General features: G+C 38.4%; 1 protein-coding gene across 1 annotated transcript in view; it reads left to right on the top strand.

Annotated features, from left to right (window-relative positions):
• The first annotated feature begins 1,356 nt into the window (after positions 1-1,356).
• Positions 1,357-18,685, top strand: part of LOC311113931 (NLR family CARD domain-containing protein 3-like) — a 32,145-nt gene continuing 14,816 nt past the window's right edge. Inside the window, exons 1-2 of the mRNA XM_084189205.1 lie at positions 1,357-1,467; positions 6,764-6,952. Of these exons, the coding sequence (XP_084045331.1) occupies positions 6,780-6,952 (173 nt within the window). The 5' untranslated portion in view covers positions 1,357-1,467; positions 6,764-6,779. The remainder of the gene's footprint in view (positions 1,468-6,763; positions 6,953-18,685) is intronic.

The raw sequence follows: 18,685 nt of genomic DNA, 5'->3' as shown, positions 1-18,685 counted from the left end.
AGTACAAAATAATAAAAACAATCACAGCATTACTCAGTCTTAATGTATTTTAACCATATTAACCAGTTTAATCAAATTGTTTTCATTTGGAACACTAAATCAGAACTACATTTGGAGTTCCAGACACTTGTAGAATGTATGCCAAGGCACATTGTAAGAGCTATAAAGAGACAGGGAGTGGGAGAGAGAACAGGTAGAACCTGATATGGAAATGAGCAGAACAAACTAAAGGAACTTTCCACCACCGAATGATTATTCCAGACTCTACTTCTATTGAGAGACATATAAAAGGTAAGACGACGATTGTTATGTTTATTAATATAGTTGATGATATTGTTATGTGTATTAATATAGTTGATGATATTGTTATGTGTATTAATATAGTTGATGATATTGTTATGTGTATTAATATAGTTGATGATATTGTTATGTGTATTCATATAGTTGATGATATTGTTATGTGTATCCATATAGTTGATGATATTGTTATGATATTAATATAGTTGATGATATTGTTATGTGTATTCATATAGTTGATGATATTGTTATGTGTATTAATATAGTTGATGATATTGTTATGTGTATTCATATAGTTGATTATATGTTTTGTGGACAGTGTTATAATAGGCCTACTCTCCTTAAAATGTTTTGGATATAAATTCGATGCGTGGGGTGAATTCCTTCTGTTTCCAACTGTGTGCCCCAGGGTGATCGCTCATACACTATCTAGAATCTAAAAGGGTTCTTTGGCTGTCCCCATAGCAGAACCCTTTGTAGAACCCTTTTTGGTCCTAGGTAGAACCCTTTTGGGTTCCATGAAGAATCCTTTCCACAGAGGGTTCTACATGGAAGCCAGAAGGGTTTTACCTGGAACCCAAAAGCGTTCTCCTATGGGGGCAGCCAGAGGACCCTTTTGGAACTCTTTTTTCTAAGAGTGTTCTGTATCATAGGTCTATAGACTTGTCTTCTCAAAACAGGCTTAAAACACAACAAGCAACAACATTTTCTCTTTCTAATCTACTATTTTCACTCAGGAAGGTATGTTGTGTGAAAGAGAGACAAATAAATTCTGTGGAAAGACTGTGTGTTCATTAGTGCCCACCGTAGCAAAACGTTTGGCAACAGAAATCGTTTAGGTCACGTTGTACAGCGTTTGGAGTAAACTGTTTATGCAACATTTTAAAACTGTTGGCTGCGGTTTAAACTAATGAATACGACCAAGGTAGTAGCCCACAACTCGGCTGTTGATGTCTGCCTCATGCTGAAACCTGAACTTAGCCTGAGGGGTGTACTATGATGCAAGCTAGATATACTGTTTTTTATAGCTTATCTACATTTCAGTTAGCTTCACATTCCAGATCAGACTTCACCCATAAGAATACACAGAGTGCTAGTCATCAGGAAGGTGCTCTCAGCAGAACTGAAACTATCTCAACGACTTGACATGTTTTGAATTCAGGCTACAAGGTGAGAATCTTTCCAGGGATTATTATAAAGTGTGTAGAGAAATTAAATGTCTGGTGTAATTTTAGTACAGTGAATGGAAGTAAAACCCTCAGACCTAACAGTCGACTTCTACTGAGACAGGTACGTGTCAGTTTAATCATACAAAATGGAGCTAACTGTATGTGGGCAAGTCAAATTCAATATATTCATATATTATAGTTCTACATTTAACTTTTCATATGATAAATGTAATTGTATCATAGTTCTACTATATTGTAGTGATCCTCGCTATATGAGCCACGTCACAATTCCAACCAAGTAACCCAATTGGCGCCAACGGCGCGATGCGTAGGATGGTTCGCTTCCCTGACCCGCTGTTCGCTACATTGGTGTCAGAAGTGGTATGGTGTCTGTGAGGCCATCAGAATTTATGGCCCGGACATGTGAGGGGTCTGAGTAGTCGAAGCACGGGACTTTTGTAGGGGACAGTGTGAGTCAGGTTACAATTCCCATTTCTGCGATGCGTAGGGTGTTTGCCTTTGGGTTTACCACCCTGCCCGCTGTTTTCTACACTATTGATATCATAATCTTCCCGACATCGTTTGGACACACCTACTCATTCTTTATTTTTACTAATTTTTACATTGTAGAATAATAGTGAAGAAATTAAAACTATAAAATAACACATATGGAATCATGTAGTAACCAAAAAAGTGTTCAACAAAAATATATTTTATATTTGAGATTCTTCAAATAGCCACCCTTTGCCTTGATGACAGTTTTGCACACTCTTGGCATTCTCTCAACCAGCTTCATGAGGTAGTCACCTGGAATGCATTTCAATTAACAGTTGTGCCTTCTTAAAAGTTAATTTGTGGAATTTCTTTCCTTCTGAATGCGTTTGAGCCAATCAGTTGTGTTGTGACAAGGTAGGGGGGTATACAGAAGATAACCCTATTTGGTAAAATACCAAGTCCATATTATAGCAAGAACAGCTCAAAAAAGCAAAAAGAAATGACAGTCCATCACTATTTTAAGTCATGAAGGTCAGTCAATACGGAACATTTCAAGAACTTTGAGAGTTTCTTCAAGTGCAGTGGCAAAAAACATCAAGCGCTATGATGAAACTGGCTCTCATTAGGACCGCCACAGGAATGGAAGACCCAGAGTTACCTCTGCTGCAGAGGATACGTTCATTAGAGTTACCAGCCTCAGAAATTGCAGCCCAAATAAATGCTTCACAAAGTTCAAGTAACAGACACATCTCAACATCAACTGTTCAGAGGAGACTGTGTGAATCAGGCCTTCATGGTTGAATTGCTGCAAAGAAACCACTACTAAAGGACACCAATAATAAGAAGAGACTTGCTTGGGCCAAGAAACATGAGCAATGGACTTTAGAACGGTGCAAATTTGTCCTTTGGTCTGGAGTCCAAATTTGAGATTTATGGTTCCAACCGCTGTGTCTTTGTGAGACGCGGTGTGGGTCTCTGCATGTGTATTTCCCACAGTAAAGCATGGAGGAGGAGGTGTTATGGTGTGGTGGTGCTTTGCTGGTGACACTCTGATTTATTTAGAATTCAAGGCACACTTAACCAGCATGGCTTCCACTGCATTCTGCAGCGATACGCCATCCCATCTGGTTTGGTTTAAGTGGGACTATCATTGGTTTTTCAGCAGGACAATTACCCAACACACCTCCAGGCTGTGTAAGGGCTATTTTACCAAGAAGGAGAGTGATTGAGTGCTGCATCAGATGACCTGGCCTCCATAATACCCGACCTCAACCGAATTGAGATGGTTTGGGATGAGTCGGACCGCAGAGTGAAGGAAAAGCAGCCAACAAGTGCTCAGCATATGTGGGAACTCCTTCAAGACTGTTGGAAAAGCATTCCAAGTGAAGCTGGTTGAGAGTGTGCAAAGCTGTCATCAAGGCAAAGTGTGGCTATTTAAAGAAACTCAAATATAACATATATTTTGATTTATTTAACACTTTTTTGGTTACTACATGATTCCATATGTGTTATTTCATAGTTTTGATGTCTTCACTATTATTCTACAATGTAGAAAATAGTAAAAATAAAGAAACAATGGTTTTGGGAAACAGCTTGGAGATTTAACAATACTCCTACAAAGGTTCTAACGATTAACTTAGCCTTCAGGTGCTTTTGGGAAACCGGGCCCAGATGGTCTCTTTAGGAAATGTTTTGAAAATATTTGGCCAAGGCTACATGCCCTGTTATTTGGACTTAAAACCGATTTGTAGGTGATCAGTCCTGCTACTGATAACCTATGTGAACTGATCTGAACCGGTTTAGGCTGGTCATCTAGGATATGTAGGCTACATCTGAAGTACAGTACCAGTCAAAAGTTTGGACACACCTACTCATTCCAGGGTTTTTCTTTATTTTTACTATTTTCTACATTGTAGAATAATAGTGAAGACATCAAAACTATGAAATAACACATACACATATTGCTCATGCCTAGGCTACATGCTCTGTCCTGCTACTGGTAGGCCTGAAACGTTATGGGAACTGATCTGAACAGGTTTAGGCTTGTCATCTAGGATATGTAGGCTATAGCTGAGGTATAGACCTCCATCTGCATATCACTAACAAACCACTATTATATATTATAACCTAGCCTACTTTACATAATATAAATCTCCTACTTGTTGCAAAAATACTTTCTGAATGTATCAATGATTTCCCCTCAGATCAATCATGCCCGTTTTAGCCCTTCTGTCTACATTCTCAGATACGTTTAGAAAAGAACAGATTGAAAGAAATAGTCTACTTTTAATAAATACACATTAGCCTGAGAGAGTGGAAGGGCTGAGAGGAATGTGGCCTTGTGTTGCTGCACTGTCTATAACTACCTTAACAAACAGTAACAGGAAGATGAGGTGAAAAATATCAGTCACGACTACATGTTGTTACAGGCTTTGGTATTTCCATTTATATTTTGAGGTTTGGACGTTAGCACGTTGGCCGCACCTCTTGGCGCCACCTCAATAGACAGTATGCTTATGCCTGTGCTGGCTTGTCATCTCTTTAGTCAGAAGGGTTCCATCTGTTATGTGATATTGAAGAGTAGCTGGTCCAGTGTTCTGGTTGGCCTTAGAGATGTTAGAAGACTGGCACCTCTTTGTAGCTCTGCTTCTTTAAGTTGATGAACAAAGTATTTCTGTCTTGTATCTCCCAGGGTTTGGTTTGGTTTGGTTTGGTTTGGTTTGGTCTGGTCTGGTTTGGTCTGGTTTGGTGTGGTCTGGTTTGGTCTGGTCTGGTTTGGTTTGGTCTGGTTTGGTCTGGTTTGGTTTGGTCTGGATTGTTCTGGTTTGGTTTGGTTTGGTTTGGTCTGGTTTGGTCTGGTTTGGTCTGGTTTGGTCTGGTTTGGTGTGGTCTGGTTTGGTCTGGTTTGGTCTGGTTTGATCTGGTCTGGTCTGGTTTGGTTTGGACTGGTTTGGTCTGGTTTGGTCTGGTTTGGTGTGGTCTGGATTGCTCTGGTTTGGTCTGGTTTGGTCTGGTTTGGTTTGGTCTGGTCTGGTTTGGTTTGGTCTGGTTTGGTTTGGTTTGGTCTGGTTTGGTTTGGTCTGGTTTGGTTTGATCTGGTGTGGTTTGGTCTGGTTTGGTCTGGTCTGGTTTGGTCTGGTTTGGTCTGGTGTGGTTTGGTTTGGTCTGGTTTGGTCTGGTGTGGTTTGGTTTGGTCTGGTTTGGTGTGGTCTGGTGTGGTCTGGTTTGGTGTGGTCTGGTTTGGTCTGGTTTGGTCTGGTTTGGTCTGGTTTGGTCTGGTCTGGTTTGGTTTGGTCTGGTTTGGTCTGGTTTGGTTTGCTCCACTTGTTTTTTTTACTCCATATTGTAAGTTGGAGGGTTTTTATTTCAGATGTCCTCGTCTGGAGCCACTTCAATGGGCACTCATGGTGGGAGTCTTTTAGGTACCACTTTCTTGTTGCTAGTCAACATTCAGTGGACACCAGGGATTGGACGATTAATACCGGAGCTCCGATGCGCCGCTGCAGTTTTCAAAGCACTACTGATTCGACACAACGTATCAATGCTTGTATCAAAGTACCAATACTACGTGATGATGACGGTCGAAGCTTCGGACATCACATTACCATCTGACAGCTGTCAGAAGAGCACTGACATCTGCTGGAAGCTTTGTGTTTTTATCTATACAGAACAAAAATATAAATGCAACATGTAAAGTGTTGGTCCCATGTTTCATGAGCTGAAATAAAATATCCCAGAAATGTTCCATTCGCACAAAAAACATATTTCTCTCCAATTTTGTGCACAAATTTGTTAACATCCTTGTTAGTGAGCATTTATTAGTTGCCAAGATAATCCATCCACCAGACAGGGGTGGAATATCAAGAAGCTGATTAAACAGCATGATCATTACACAGGTACACCTTGTGCTGGGGACAATAAAAGGCCACTTGAAAATGTGCTGTTTTGTCACAAAACACAATGCCACAGATGTCTCAGGTTTTGAGGGAGCGTGCCATTGGCATGCTGACTGCAGGAATGTCCACCAGAGCTGTTGCCAGATAATTGAATGTTAATTTCTCTACCGTAAGCTGCCTCCAACGTCGTTTTAGAGAATTTGGCAGTACGTCCAACCGGCCTCACAAAATGCGAGAGATCTCACTGATTTCTCCCTGGTGCCGGTGCTTTTTTTTTAGATGCAAAGTCTCTTTCAAACACTGACCTCTACTGGACACCTTATTTATACATTTAGTTTGATGTCTTCCAGTTTGTAGCCCCTGAATGGGAGCTCAGCAGGTAGGGACAGGGATTGGGATTTTCCCATTGTTGTTTAAATAATGTGTTTTATTTAGTATAACCTTTGATAATCTTCTGTATTTAGTATCCTAAATAATACCACAGATGCATAATTTTTGAAAACATAACTAACTAAATGTTATTTTTATTAGTACTCAAATCTATCCATGGCGTTTTCTGCAAAATTTGTTGAAAGCCCCAAAGGGTTCAGAAAGCCTCTGTTTTCCCACCACAAGTGGACACCCCCATGAGTGTCTTTCAGAACCCCTCCTAAAACCACCTGTTTCGTTTTGGTTGTTGTCAGTGACTCTTTGTTAGTTCCTTCTTCTGTTTGAGAGACAATGTTTTATTTCTTGTTGAGGAACGTAACAATGTTCATGTGATTAAATTAAATCACCCGACTATTTGCATGTGTCTGTTAGTAAATATTTTATTTCTAAGAGATCATGAGTAAAAGAGAAAAATTGACATTCTAGAATGAGTTGTCACTGTGTTCACCACAACCAACATGCTGCATCTCTGTTTAGGGGTCAGTGGTCTAAAATGAGTCTCTCTGGGGAGAGAGAGGAGGGGGTCCCTGCCTCTAAAATGAGTCTCTCTGGGGAGAGAGAGGAGGGGGGCCCTGCCTCTAAAATGAGTCTCTCTGGAGAGAGAGAGGAGGGGGGGCCTGCCTCTAAAATGCGTCTCTCTGGGGAACATGACACCAAAGCTAAGAGGTGAGATAACAATTATATGAAGAATTTATTATGTTTATTTCCAAAACGCTATTTCCCCCCAAAAAATCACATTTGTGTTTAAAAATATATATAATTTATTGCTAATATTACTTTTCTCAGATTTGTAATTCATAGATTTTAAATGTGTATGCATTTTTTTTGTTGTTGTTTGCAAAACACTACATTTCCATTGTTCAGCTAGAATAAAATGTTTATATCCTGTATATATGACTGTGATATGTGGTTGTCTCACCTAGCTATTGTAAGATGAATGCACTTACAGATGCCATATCTTAATTTGACCCAGTTTCTCTCAGCAGGAAAATAATCCTGCAGCATCCTGCAGCAACAGGAAATGTGAATTATATTATGTGGATTATAACTAATGGACATTTTTTGTAGGGGTTGATACATTTTTCATTATAGCAAAATAAGTCTGACATTTTGAAGTGGAAATTATAAACTTTAGAAGCCTTTTCAAACCTTGAATACATTACAAGTATGCATTTCCTGCTGTGTGGGAAAATTCATTTTCAAATTTCAACTAAAAAAAAGAGAAAAGTAAAAAGAAAGTAAAGTAAAAGAGAACAATGGCACTGAGTTTGAAGGTAGGCCTTGAAATAAATTCACAGGTACACCTCCAATTGACTCAAATTATGTCAATTAGAATATCAGAAGCTTCTGAAGCCATGACATCATTTTCTGGAATTTTCCAAGCTGTTTAAAGGCACAGTCAACTTAGTGTATGTAAACTTCTGACCCACTGGAATTGAGATGCAGTGAATTATAAGTGAAATAATCTGTCTGTAAACAACTGTTTGAAAAATGATTGTGTCATGCACAAAGTAGATGTCCTTACCGACTTGCCAAAAATATAAGTTGTTAACAAGGAATTTGTGGAGAGGTTGAAAAACGAGTTTTAATGATTCCAACCTAAGTGTATGTAAACTTCCGACTTCAACTGTATGGAACCAATAAAAGTAATATATATTTTTGGGTTCAGTGAAGAAGAACCTCTATAGTTCTGATCAACGAAAGGTGAATGTTTTGAGGATGTGAACGCAGCAGCCCTCCAGGTCAGATCAAGCCCACCTGTTATTTCCAGCGCCCGGCACGGGATTCGAACCAGCCACCTTTCTGACATAGGTCCAACTCCTGCCACAGCTCCAACTCCTTAGCCGCTGGGCGAAAACCTGAGTTACTCTTCAGAAATAAGCATGAGTTAATATGCCAAAATGAAGACCAAATGCTATGCAGACATACATGGTATCAGTTGTTATACATAATTATTATACAGAAATCATTGCCAAAAGCACAAGACATACTGTTGCATGTAGGTCTATATTATTTATGGATTGATCATATAGAAATATAAAAATATTATTTTTAACTACTCCAAAGCAATCACTGACTCACTGCATTATTCTATAGTATTATCAAGACACCTGCTGTTAACTCTTAACTGGTTAGGACAGCTCATGAGGTGTCCTAAATATCTGCCGACTAGGTGGGACTAGAGGCTTCATGAATAGCTTTAATTTATACCCATAAGAGTAGAAGTCTTTATTCTCAGCACTTATACGACACATTTTCTACTCTGAGACGCTTTTTGGAAATGGGCCCAGATCTCAAAATATTGTAACGACCCAGTATTAAATGAGTCTGTCTGGGGAGAGAGAGGACCAATTTTTCTACTCTGAGACGCTTTTTGGATACGTGAAACTTTGAATATTTGTTATATATAAATGAATATTACTAATGTAACCCACTGTAAAGATTTGGTTTAGTTTGTTGTGTTGCTCTGCTCATGTCCACGTTCTGGAACTGTCCGCGTCCACATCTGGTGTGGTGCCAGGATATTGTCCAGTTAGGGCTGAGGTGATCTTGGGGAATAATGACGGAGTTCGTTTCAGTGTTGAGATGCCTGAGTTTATTGTTCAATTTGCTTTTTGGTCAGGGACAGTATGAGTGTAGCCAGATCCTTTTCACTCGCTATCCTTGTTTAATTGTGTGGTTCAACGGGTTCGTCATCATCCTCGAGGGACAGACGAACGACCTGCTAGCTATCCAAGCTAGTCGGTACAGCTAGCTAAGCTAGCTACTCTACCAGCAGCATCCTAGTTATCCTAGCTACCACTACATCATCACCGGCTGCCTGCATTTCTTGTGGACCGATGGAGCTCCCTGGTTGTTTCTTCCACCTGTTAAATACTGTGGAGAGCTTCTCCCTCTCTCGTTGACGGATGCTGGCTACCTACCATCCATCTGTCCGGTTCTCCTCTCTTCACTAGATGGACGGTAACTTTAGTGTTTAACCCCTCTGTGTCCAAGGACTGAACTTTTGAATATTATTTTCGGGGCGCCTCAACTGGGCTCCATGACATTTTTTACGCTTTTTATCTTGATAAAAACTAGTTCATTGCATCCGCCATGGAGCCCAGTTTCATAATATTACCTTATGTCCCTACTTATGAAGTAATCGCGAAAAAACAGGCCTCATGTTTGGGCATTTTTCACCCTACCAGCTCCTATTAGTTCTATTGAGCTCCGTGACACCGACTCGCCTTCAGAACGTTCTATTCCCAGCCCATTGTTCTGAGTCACAATGCCAGCTTCACTATTGTTATCAATGAGACCTGCCTGCGTTAACAATGTAGGTTTACCTCAGGTAACTTATTATTAACACGGTTACGGCTACTTGGTGAGTGTTAACCCTGTAGGTTTACCTCAGGTAACTTATTATTAACAAGGTTACAGCTACTTGGTGAGCGTTAACCCTGTAGGTTTACCTCAGGTAACTTATTATTAACACGGTTACGGCTACTTGGTGAGTGTTAACCCTGTAGGTTTACCTCAGGTAACTTATTATTAACAAGGTTACAGCTACTTGGTGAGCGTTAACCCTGTAGGTTTACCTCAGGTAACTTATTATTAACAAGGTTACGGCTACTTGGTGAGTGTTAACCCTGTAGGTTTACCTCAGGTAAATTATTATTAACAAGATTTGATAGCCATCAAAAGTTTAAAAAAAAACGCATGTCCCTCCTCTTTTTCAAGATGTGGCCGATTTAAACAGCCAGAAAACATTTTTTAATTAAGAAATACACTTTTTTTTGATGATTTGTTGTTTCTATATGGCTGCTGGGTAATTTGATATGCATCGAAATCTTCGTTTGTAGGCATCGAATTGAGCGAATGCTGCACAGGTTCACTGAGTTGCAAACCAAATGGATATAATGGGGTGATTGTTCTCTAATCGGGTGGTCTAGCTAATGGATTTGTAGATCTGACGCAGTTGCTACCTCAGATTATGAGCCTAGCAGGTGTTGTGAATGAGGTATGTAGTACCCACATACGGCCACAAGGAGGAGCAAGAGTGCCATAAACCCATACTGTTTTTTGCCTTAAAACCCCTAAACCTAACAATCAATCAAATGTATTTATAAAGCTCTTTCTACACCAGCAGATGTCACAAAGTGCTATACAGAAACTCTAACCCTAGGTATAACCTATTTTAGACTTAACCCTAGGTATAACCTATTTTAGCCTTAACCCATAAGTTATTTTATGATATTTATTATTGCAAGGCTGTACGTGAATTAATAACTTTTAATTAATAAATATTTCCAATAGATGGCAGCATAAGACCACAAAGCATCAGTTATAGGCTACAAGCAACAATATCATTAACATAAAATAGCATGCAACCAAAGACTATATGTCCCGTGATTAACTAAGACTGTCACTCATTACTTTAGTTAGCTATATATCTCATATTAGGCCTGTGTTGCTTTTAGAAGAGCAATTAAATAGTGACTATAGCAGGTGTTGAACCCTGGGTAATTAATCACTAGTCAGATGCGCTAACCTCAACCCTAGTATACATGCATTATAAAAAATGATCTTAATATCTGATATTGGGAGTAAACAACCTCGGAATAGATAAGACAAGAGTGCGTCTTCCAGCCCACCAATAAATTACATCATGCAACCCTCTCGGTTAGCAAATGTACCTCAACATGCCCCTCGCTTGTGCTAGAAGGCAGAGTGCTCGCTGCTGGTTGATGAATCTGACAATGAATGTACTAGGAAAATACGTTTTTCTCGACCAGAGGTGACTAAATTAATGTTCAGGCTTATTGATAATCGTTATAGTAATCAAGTATAATTTCAAAACAGCTAATAATAATCATCATTATATTACTTCACAGTAATGTGTTAAATGCTTTTTCAGTCGTTCCTCTTGCGTTAGCAGTGTGGAAAGAAACAGTAAAAAGCGTGTGCAGGAGTTTTCCTGTGAGGGGGAGTGGTGGTGTATCCAGGGAGAAAACTAAAGGAATATTCTGAAATGTCATTTGTGGTTTTATGCTGCTATCTATTGGAAGTAGTCATCAACTGCAGTAGTACTGAATAAAGTGTATCCTTACTAAAGTAGTAATTACTCAGAATTTCAAAATATGACATTTTCTAGTTCATTTGACCACTTACAACCATAAAATAACAATTTATAGCATAACAAACAATGAAACTGACATAAACCAAAAACACCATACATTTAGTTAAATATATATATATACTATTTATTTAGATGGGTGACATTATCTGCCAAAGTAACACCACTGTAGATAAAGAAGAGCCCTCCAGTAGGTGAACCAACACTGTCTCTAGTCATTTCTCCTCTCACATTTTCCCAATTATTTTTGTTGTTTTCGTAATCCATAGGTTAATACTTTTTTCCATTTTCATAGTCCTGAAACAATATTAAACAATATTAAACTAACACAACATTCCCTCCCTGTGTGTGTGTGTGTGTGTGTGTCAGTGAGTGTGTGTGTGTGTGCACTCCCTGGATGAGGAGATGTAATCTCTTTCCTGATTGCCTAGTCACTTTCACCCCTACCTACATATACATATTACCTCAATTACCTCAACTACCTGGTACCCCTGCACATTGACTCAGTACTGGTACTCCTCATAGCCTCATTATTGTTATTTTATTATGTTACTATTTTCTTTTTTTATTTTGTGAATTTTTGTGACTTTTCAACTCTGCATTGTTGGGAAAGGGCTCGTAAGTAAGCATTTCATGGTAAAGTTTACCACTGTTGTATTTGGCGCATGTGAGAAATACAATTTGATTTGATTTGAAGCTCATGCGCAGAAATACGTCATTGGGTCTAATGTTCGTCTTGTGCCGAACTGCACATGTGCAGGCCGTCAAATCAAAGGCACTCCTTCGATATGAAGTTGTTTTTGACTAACTACTTAAGACAGAACATTTTCAAAATTAACAACTAAGGAAGTCATTTTTACCTCTCATTGACTTCTCAAACCCCAAACCCGGGCCTGGTCTGCTTCATATGCATTCCCAGAAGACATTTTTTACATCAGCAGTTGTCACAAAGTGCTTGTATAGAAACCCAGTCTAAAACCACAAAGAGCAAGGCACGCGTAGACAAGATGGCGTATTGAATAGAAATCGGTACAAAACACCTCAAGATAAAAACATAATATTCAAAATCAGTAAGTTAGACTAAATATTAGCATTTCATATATTCGCAGTTAATATAATTCAATCTGGATAATAACACAAAACAGATCATAGGGCTAGAGAAATATATCGACAAATATTACAACAACACGCAACACCCAAACATGACTGAAGACAAGCGTGGACAGCCGATCCCCAAAAGGAAACGCGACTCATCGACTGATACAGATGATATATGCTTTTCACCACTGGGTATGGTAAGTGTGGAAAGCGACCTGTTGAAGTCGATAAATGACAAATTGGGCATACTAGAATTGGTCAGTATAGACGTAAAAGAGTTGAAAGCGAGTCTTCAAATGAGTGACGAAAAAGCTTTGGTAATGGAGAAAGAAACCAAAGAATTAAAAGTGACAGTCTCTAAAATGGAAACGGAAGTTAGGGAACTAAAAAAGGAGAACAATCTTCTGAGAGAAGCCTTACTAGACATCCAAACTAGATCGATGAGGGAAAATCTAGTACTTACGGGTATTCAGGAAAAGGAGGGAGAAATAACAGAGAATATTATTAAGGACTTCCTGCATACAGCGCTAGAAATCCCACTCGAGGCTGTCGATAAAATCCAACTCGAACATGTACATCGTTTCGGAAAAAGAGGACAGAAATATGAGCGCCCAATCGTTGCCAAATTTGCTTTTTTTAAGGATAAAGCTATGGTGAAAAGCCTAGGAAAAAGACTTGCTGGCACGAAAATAGGCATGAATGATCAGTTCCTGAGGGAGATTGTAGAAAGGCGCAAAGTTCTGTATCCAATCTTCAAGGAAAACAGATTAAAAGGGAAACGTGTTGTACTAGTGGTGGATAAATTATATATTGACAACCAAATGTTCAGAGACACAAAGACTACTCCATGGCTATTCTAAAAGTTGTAATAGAGGAGTCAAATATTGGAGCACCTGATACTGGCAATGATAGGGGGCGGCATGTAGCTTAGTGGTTAAGAGCATTGTGCCAGTAATCAAAAGGTTGCTGGTTCTAATCCCTGAGCCGACTAGGTGAAAAATCTGTCGATGTGCCCTTGAGCAAGGCACTTAACCCTAATTGCTCCTGTAAGTCGCTCTGGATAAGAGCGTCTGCTAAATGACTAAAATGTCAAATAGGGATTGTAATATTAAAAAACATTTATAGTAAGTATAGTATTTTATAAAAGGATAAAACGATATAACAAGCAGAATAATACATCTTTAAATACAAATAATTAGAACATGGCTTTTTTGGCGGGAGGTTGTTGTTTTGGCGGATGGTTGTTGTGGTTGGTCCTGTGCTCTCTCTGGCGTCCTTTCCCCCTTGCGGCAGATGTGGATGCGGGTGCGTTTGCACGCTCGGCCCATTTCTTCCGCAGTCAACCATGTGGTGTGTATTTTTGTGTTTGAAAAGGTGCGGCGTTAAGTGAGTGAGAGGGGAAATGGTTGCATATCCCAGAGCCGACCGGGGGTCTATGAGCAGGGGTAGTGAGAGAGAGCTTTCAATTTTGTGTAGATGAGGGATATACATTTTAAAATATAGTATACATCTAATCTAATTTTTCATTGTCCTATCATGATGGAAAGATCCCTAACCCTATAACCTGGACACCCACCTGAGCGACCCATACACCAAAGAGAAGTTCCCATCTCTTTTATGGACCTGCTTTGAATATGCAGCCTAAACAGAGAAATAAATGCGGTCAGAGACCTACTTGAGCAGCACCGCCCCCTCAAGATTCTGAGCCTGCCTGGCAGGGTTGGTCCTACAAAGCCAGAGCCCCCTGATGGGAGAGCATAATATATAAGGAAATTCTCAAAGCTGCTAATGAGAACCTTGACGACCTTTTACCTAGCCGGTGGGGATTCCGGTGGGGTACGCCCACCCAGGTAGTGGCAGTGCTGGCAACACTGGCTGCAGTAACCCATGGGGAGGGGGTCACACTCGGACAATCAGAGAGGGGGTTTATCATTGTGGCCCTGGTGGCACAAAATAATCAAAGGTCTGACCGCATGGAGATGCTTGGGAAAATGGTTACAACAGGGGATCAGAATGTTTGTGTCTCAGGTGAAGAGGGTGGATCTGATCTCCATCACCTAGGGCTTGACATAGATTAAGTAGATTAATCAAATCTCACATTGTTATAAATTTCTGCTCAATCTGCATGCTTTCTCAATCAACTTTAACTGTATGTGCACTCGTAAATAAAGTTATTTCTCTAGTTGGGCTCTGGGATATAACAGCCGTTGAGTATCTGATTTTATGGTGGATTGTGGAGGAGGGGGTTGAGTGTGTTGGAGTATGTGAGTATGTGCGTGTGTGCTTGTCTGGCATCTGTTGTGGGGGGGTGGGGATGTTGGGGGGGAGGGGGGGGGGGTATGGGATGGACCACGGGAATTATTTGCTAGGATAATAATTGCTTGTCAATGAATTAAATGTAATACAATGGCAATCCGGGTTATATGTTAGAATCCTATGCGTGAACTGCCGACATTATTATGCATATTAATTGATAATGATGGAAAATAGGATATGCATAATTTAAAAAAAAGAGTTATATAGATGTATATATAGAGGTGAAAGCATTGGAAATGCTTTTGGCGGTTAATCTGATTCTGTTTTGTGGGTGGCACTGTGTGCTGTTTTCGATGGATGGGGGAATTAGTGGAGAACAATTGAAGGGTTACTCCGTAGCAATGCAAATATCACGGTACAGCTATATAGACACTCAATCATTACGGTATTTTTTATTGGTAAATTTACAAACATATATAATGATAAATTGACTTGAAACTTGTATCTCATTATGGTGTATGGTGAAATAAGTTGATAATAACAAAAGAAGAACAATATTTACATGGCTCAAAGAGAAGGAATATAATATCTATTGTATACAGGAAACTCATTCAACAATTTGAGATGAAGTAGCGTGGAAAAAAGAATGGGGGGGGGAAATATACTTCTCCCATGGGCAAAGAAATTCAAAAGGGGTGATGATATTAATTAATAGTAATTTCGATCCGAATGTGCAAATTGTCCAAATAGATACGCAAGGTAGATGGATTATTTTAAATATGTTATTGGACCATAAACAAATATGGCTCATTAACCTTTACGGACCAAATAATGATGATCCACAATTATTTGACAATATATATAATAAATTATCAAGCCTGCAAGCAATTCAAGACAATATTATTATGGTGGGGGATTATAATACTGTTTTAAATAGCTCAATGGACCATAAAGGAAATCACACCACAAACAATCACCCACATGCTCTTAAGGAAATTGTGAATGTCATGGATACATTAGAACTAGTAGATATATGGAGGCTTAAATATACTGATCTAGTGAGATATACATGGCGGAGACTGAATCAAGCTAGTCGTCTTGACTTCTTTCTTATCTCATTCTCGTTGGCACCAAAAGTAAAAAAAAGTGTTGATAGGGGACAGAATGCGGTCAGACCATCATATAATAGGCATATACATTACTCTTACTGAATTTCCACGTGGGCAAGGATATTGGAAATTTCATCAAAGCCTATTGGATGATAATGTATTTATAATTAGAACAAAGGAATTTATAACTGACTTTTTCCAACATAACATAGGTACAGTGAATCCCCTTATTGTATGGGACACCTTTAAATGTTCCTTTAGAGGCCATGCAATTCAGTTCTCATCTCGAAAACAAAAGCAATTTAGGTCAAAAGAGTTTATACTAAGAAAGGAAATAGAAAGTCTAACAGAACAGATAGCTGGCAATAAAAACTGTAACATAGAGGCTCAGAATAAATTAGAGGAAAAACAAAAAGAAATGGAGAAACTTATTCAAGAAAGATCAAGTGTAATATATTATAAAAAATAAAGCAAACTGGATGGAATATGGGGAAAAATGCACAAAATTATTTTTTTATCTTCAACATAGGAATGCTATTAAAATAACTTAATGAAACTGGTTACAATTGATGGTGTCACCCATAATTCACCAAATGATATTTTGAAGGAAGAAACAAAGTACTTTAAGCATATGTTTTCTTTTCAGTCGCCTCCATCTCCTCTAACTGAAGCTAATTGTAGAGATTGTTTTCTATTGATAATGTCAAATTAACAGCCACACAGAAAGACTCATGTGAAGGTGAAATTACAGAGGAGGAACTTCTGGATGCAATTAAAGACTTTAAGTCTGGGAAAACTCCAGGGTTGGATGGCATACCAGTCGAGGTATACCAAACCTTTTTTGATATACTAAGAGGACCGTTATTAGCATGTTTTAACCACTCCTATGTAAATGGTAGATTATCTGACACTCAAGAAGAAGGTCTGATCTCATTATTACTGAAACAGGATACAAGTGGAAAATATAAAGATCCAGTCCATTTACAAAATTGGAGGCCCCTTACACTTCAGTGTTGTGATGTAAAAATCCTAGCAAAATGTATAGCGCATAGAATTAAAAATGTATTGTCGGATATTATTCATTCTAATCACACAGGTTTTTTACATGGAAGATACATTGGAGATAATATAAGGCAAGTATTGGAAACAATAGAACACTATGGAAAATATGGGAAACCAGGCCTGCTATTCATAGCAGACTTCGAAAAGGCATTTGATAAAGTTAGACTGGGGTTTATATATAAATGCCTGGATCATTTCAATTTTGGAGAATCTCTTATAAAATGGGTCAAAATCATGTATAGTAACCCTAGGTGTAAAATAGTAAATAATGGCTATTTCTCAGAAAGTTTTAAACTGTCAAGAGGAGTGAAACAACGTTGTCCACTATCGGCATATCTATTTATTGTGGCCATCGTGATGTTAGCTATTAAATTCAGATCCAATAATAATATCAGAGGATTAGAAATACAGGGCTTAAAAACAAAGGTGTCATTGTACGCTGATGATTCATGTTTTCTTTTAAATCCACAACTAGAATCCCTCCACAGCCTCATAGAGGATCTAGATACATTTTCTAACCTCTCTGGATTACAACCAAATATATGAATATGAATTCGGAGGACAGAAATTATTAAATATTAAAGCATTAGACCTATCACTAAAAGCTTCAGTCATACAAAAGTTATACTAAATACGAACTGGTTCTTAAGCAAATTAGTAAGATTGTCTCACCCAATGTTCAAGAAAGGCCTTTTTCCCTTTATTCAGATTACAACCTCTCACTTTCAGTTATTTGAAAAGGAAATAATCTCCCAAATGTCACTATTTCTAAAATAAGCCATAGAAAGTTGGTTGCAATTTCAATTTAATCCTCCAGAAATGACAGAACAAATAATGCAACAAATATTGTGGTTAAATTCAAATATACTAATTGACAAAAAAACTTTATTTTTTGACAGAATGTTTAAAAAAGGTATAATCTTCGTAAATGATATCATCGGTAGGACTGGTGGAGTTATGTCGCACATGCAGCTAACAAAAACAAAATTACAACCAAATAATTGCAGCCTTACCGCAAAAGTGGAAGAGGAAAGTGGAAGGGGGAGAAAGTAAGGAACTTGTCTATCGGCCTTGCATTAAAGAACATAATTGGTTAAGGAAAACTGTGACAAATAAAAAAGTATATCAGTTTCACTTAAGGACCAAAGGATTGACAGCCGTCCCATATAGATTGCAAAATAGTTGGGAAGAGATCTTTGACGTACCGATCCCATGGCATAATGTTTATGAACTGACACACAAAACAACACTGGATTCAAAAATTAGAATCTTGCAATTTTAAATTATTATATAAAATTATTGCTACCAATAGAATGTTATTTATATGGGGTATACAATCTTCCCAGCTCTGCAGATTTTGCTGTGAAGAGACAGAAACGTTAGATCATTTGTTTTGGTTCTGTCCATTTGTAGCTTGTTTTTGGACACAGGTCCAGGAATGGCTAAAGGATTGCAATATTTAACTGGAGCTAACCTTGCAGATAGCATTACTGGGTGATCTGAAAAGTCATAGTCAATCAATCAATAATATAATAATACTTTTAGCAAAAATGTTAATTTTTTCATTCACAATCTGTAGAAGCAATGAGAATAGAAAGGTTCAGAACTTTTGTAAAACATCACAGTACGGTTGAAATATATAAGGCAAATAGAAATCCTATATGGATGGTGTTAAGAGATAGATGGGAGGTATTGAATAGAGTTGAAGGATGGGACTAATAACAAATAACAACAAATAATAACAAAGATAGCTAA

Source organism: Coregonus lavaretus (genome assembly GCF_964263955.1).
Source record: "Coregonus lavaretus genome assembly, contig: HAP1_SCAFFOLD_1026, whole genome shotgun sequence".
NCBI classification, from domain to species: domain Eukaryota; kingdom Metazoa; phylum Chordata; class Actinopteri; order Salmoniformes; family Salmonidae; genus Coregonus; species Coregonus lavaretus.
The sequence above is the reverse complement of the archived record's forward strand: the minus strand, read 5'-3'. Positions and strand labels throughout refer to the sequence as shown.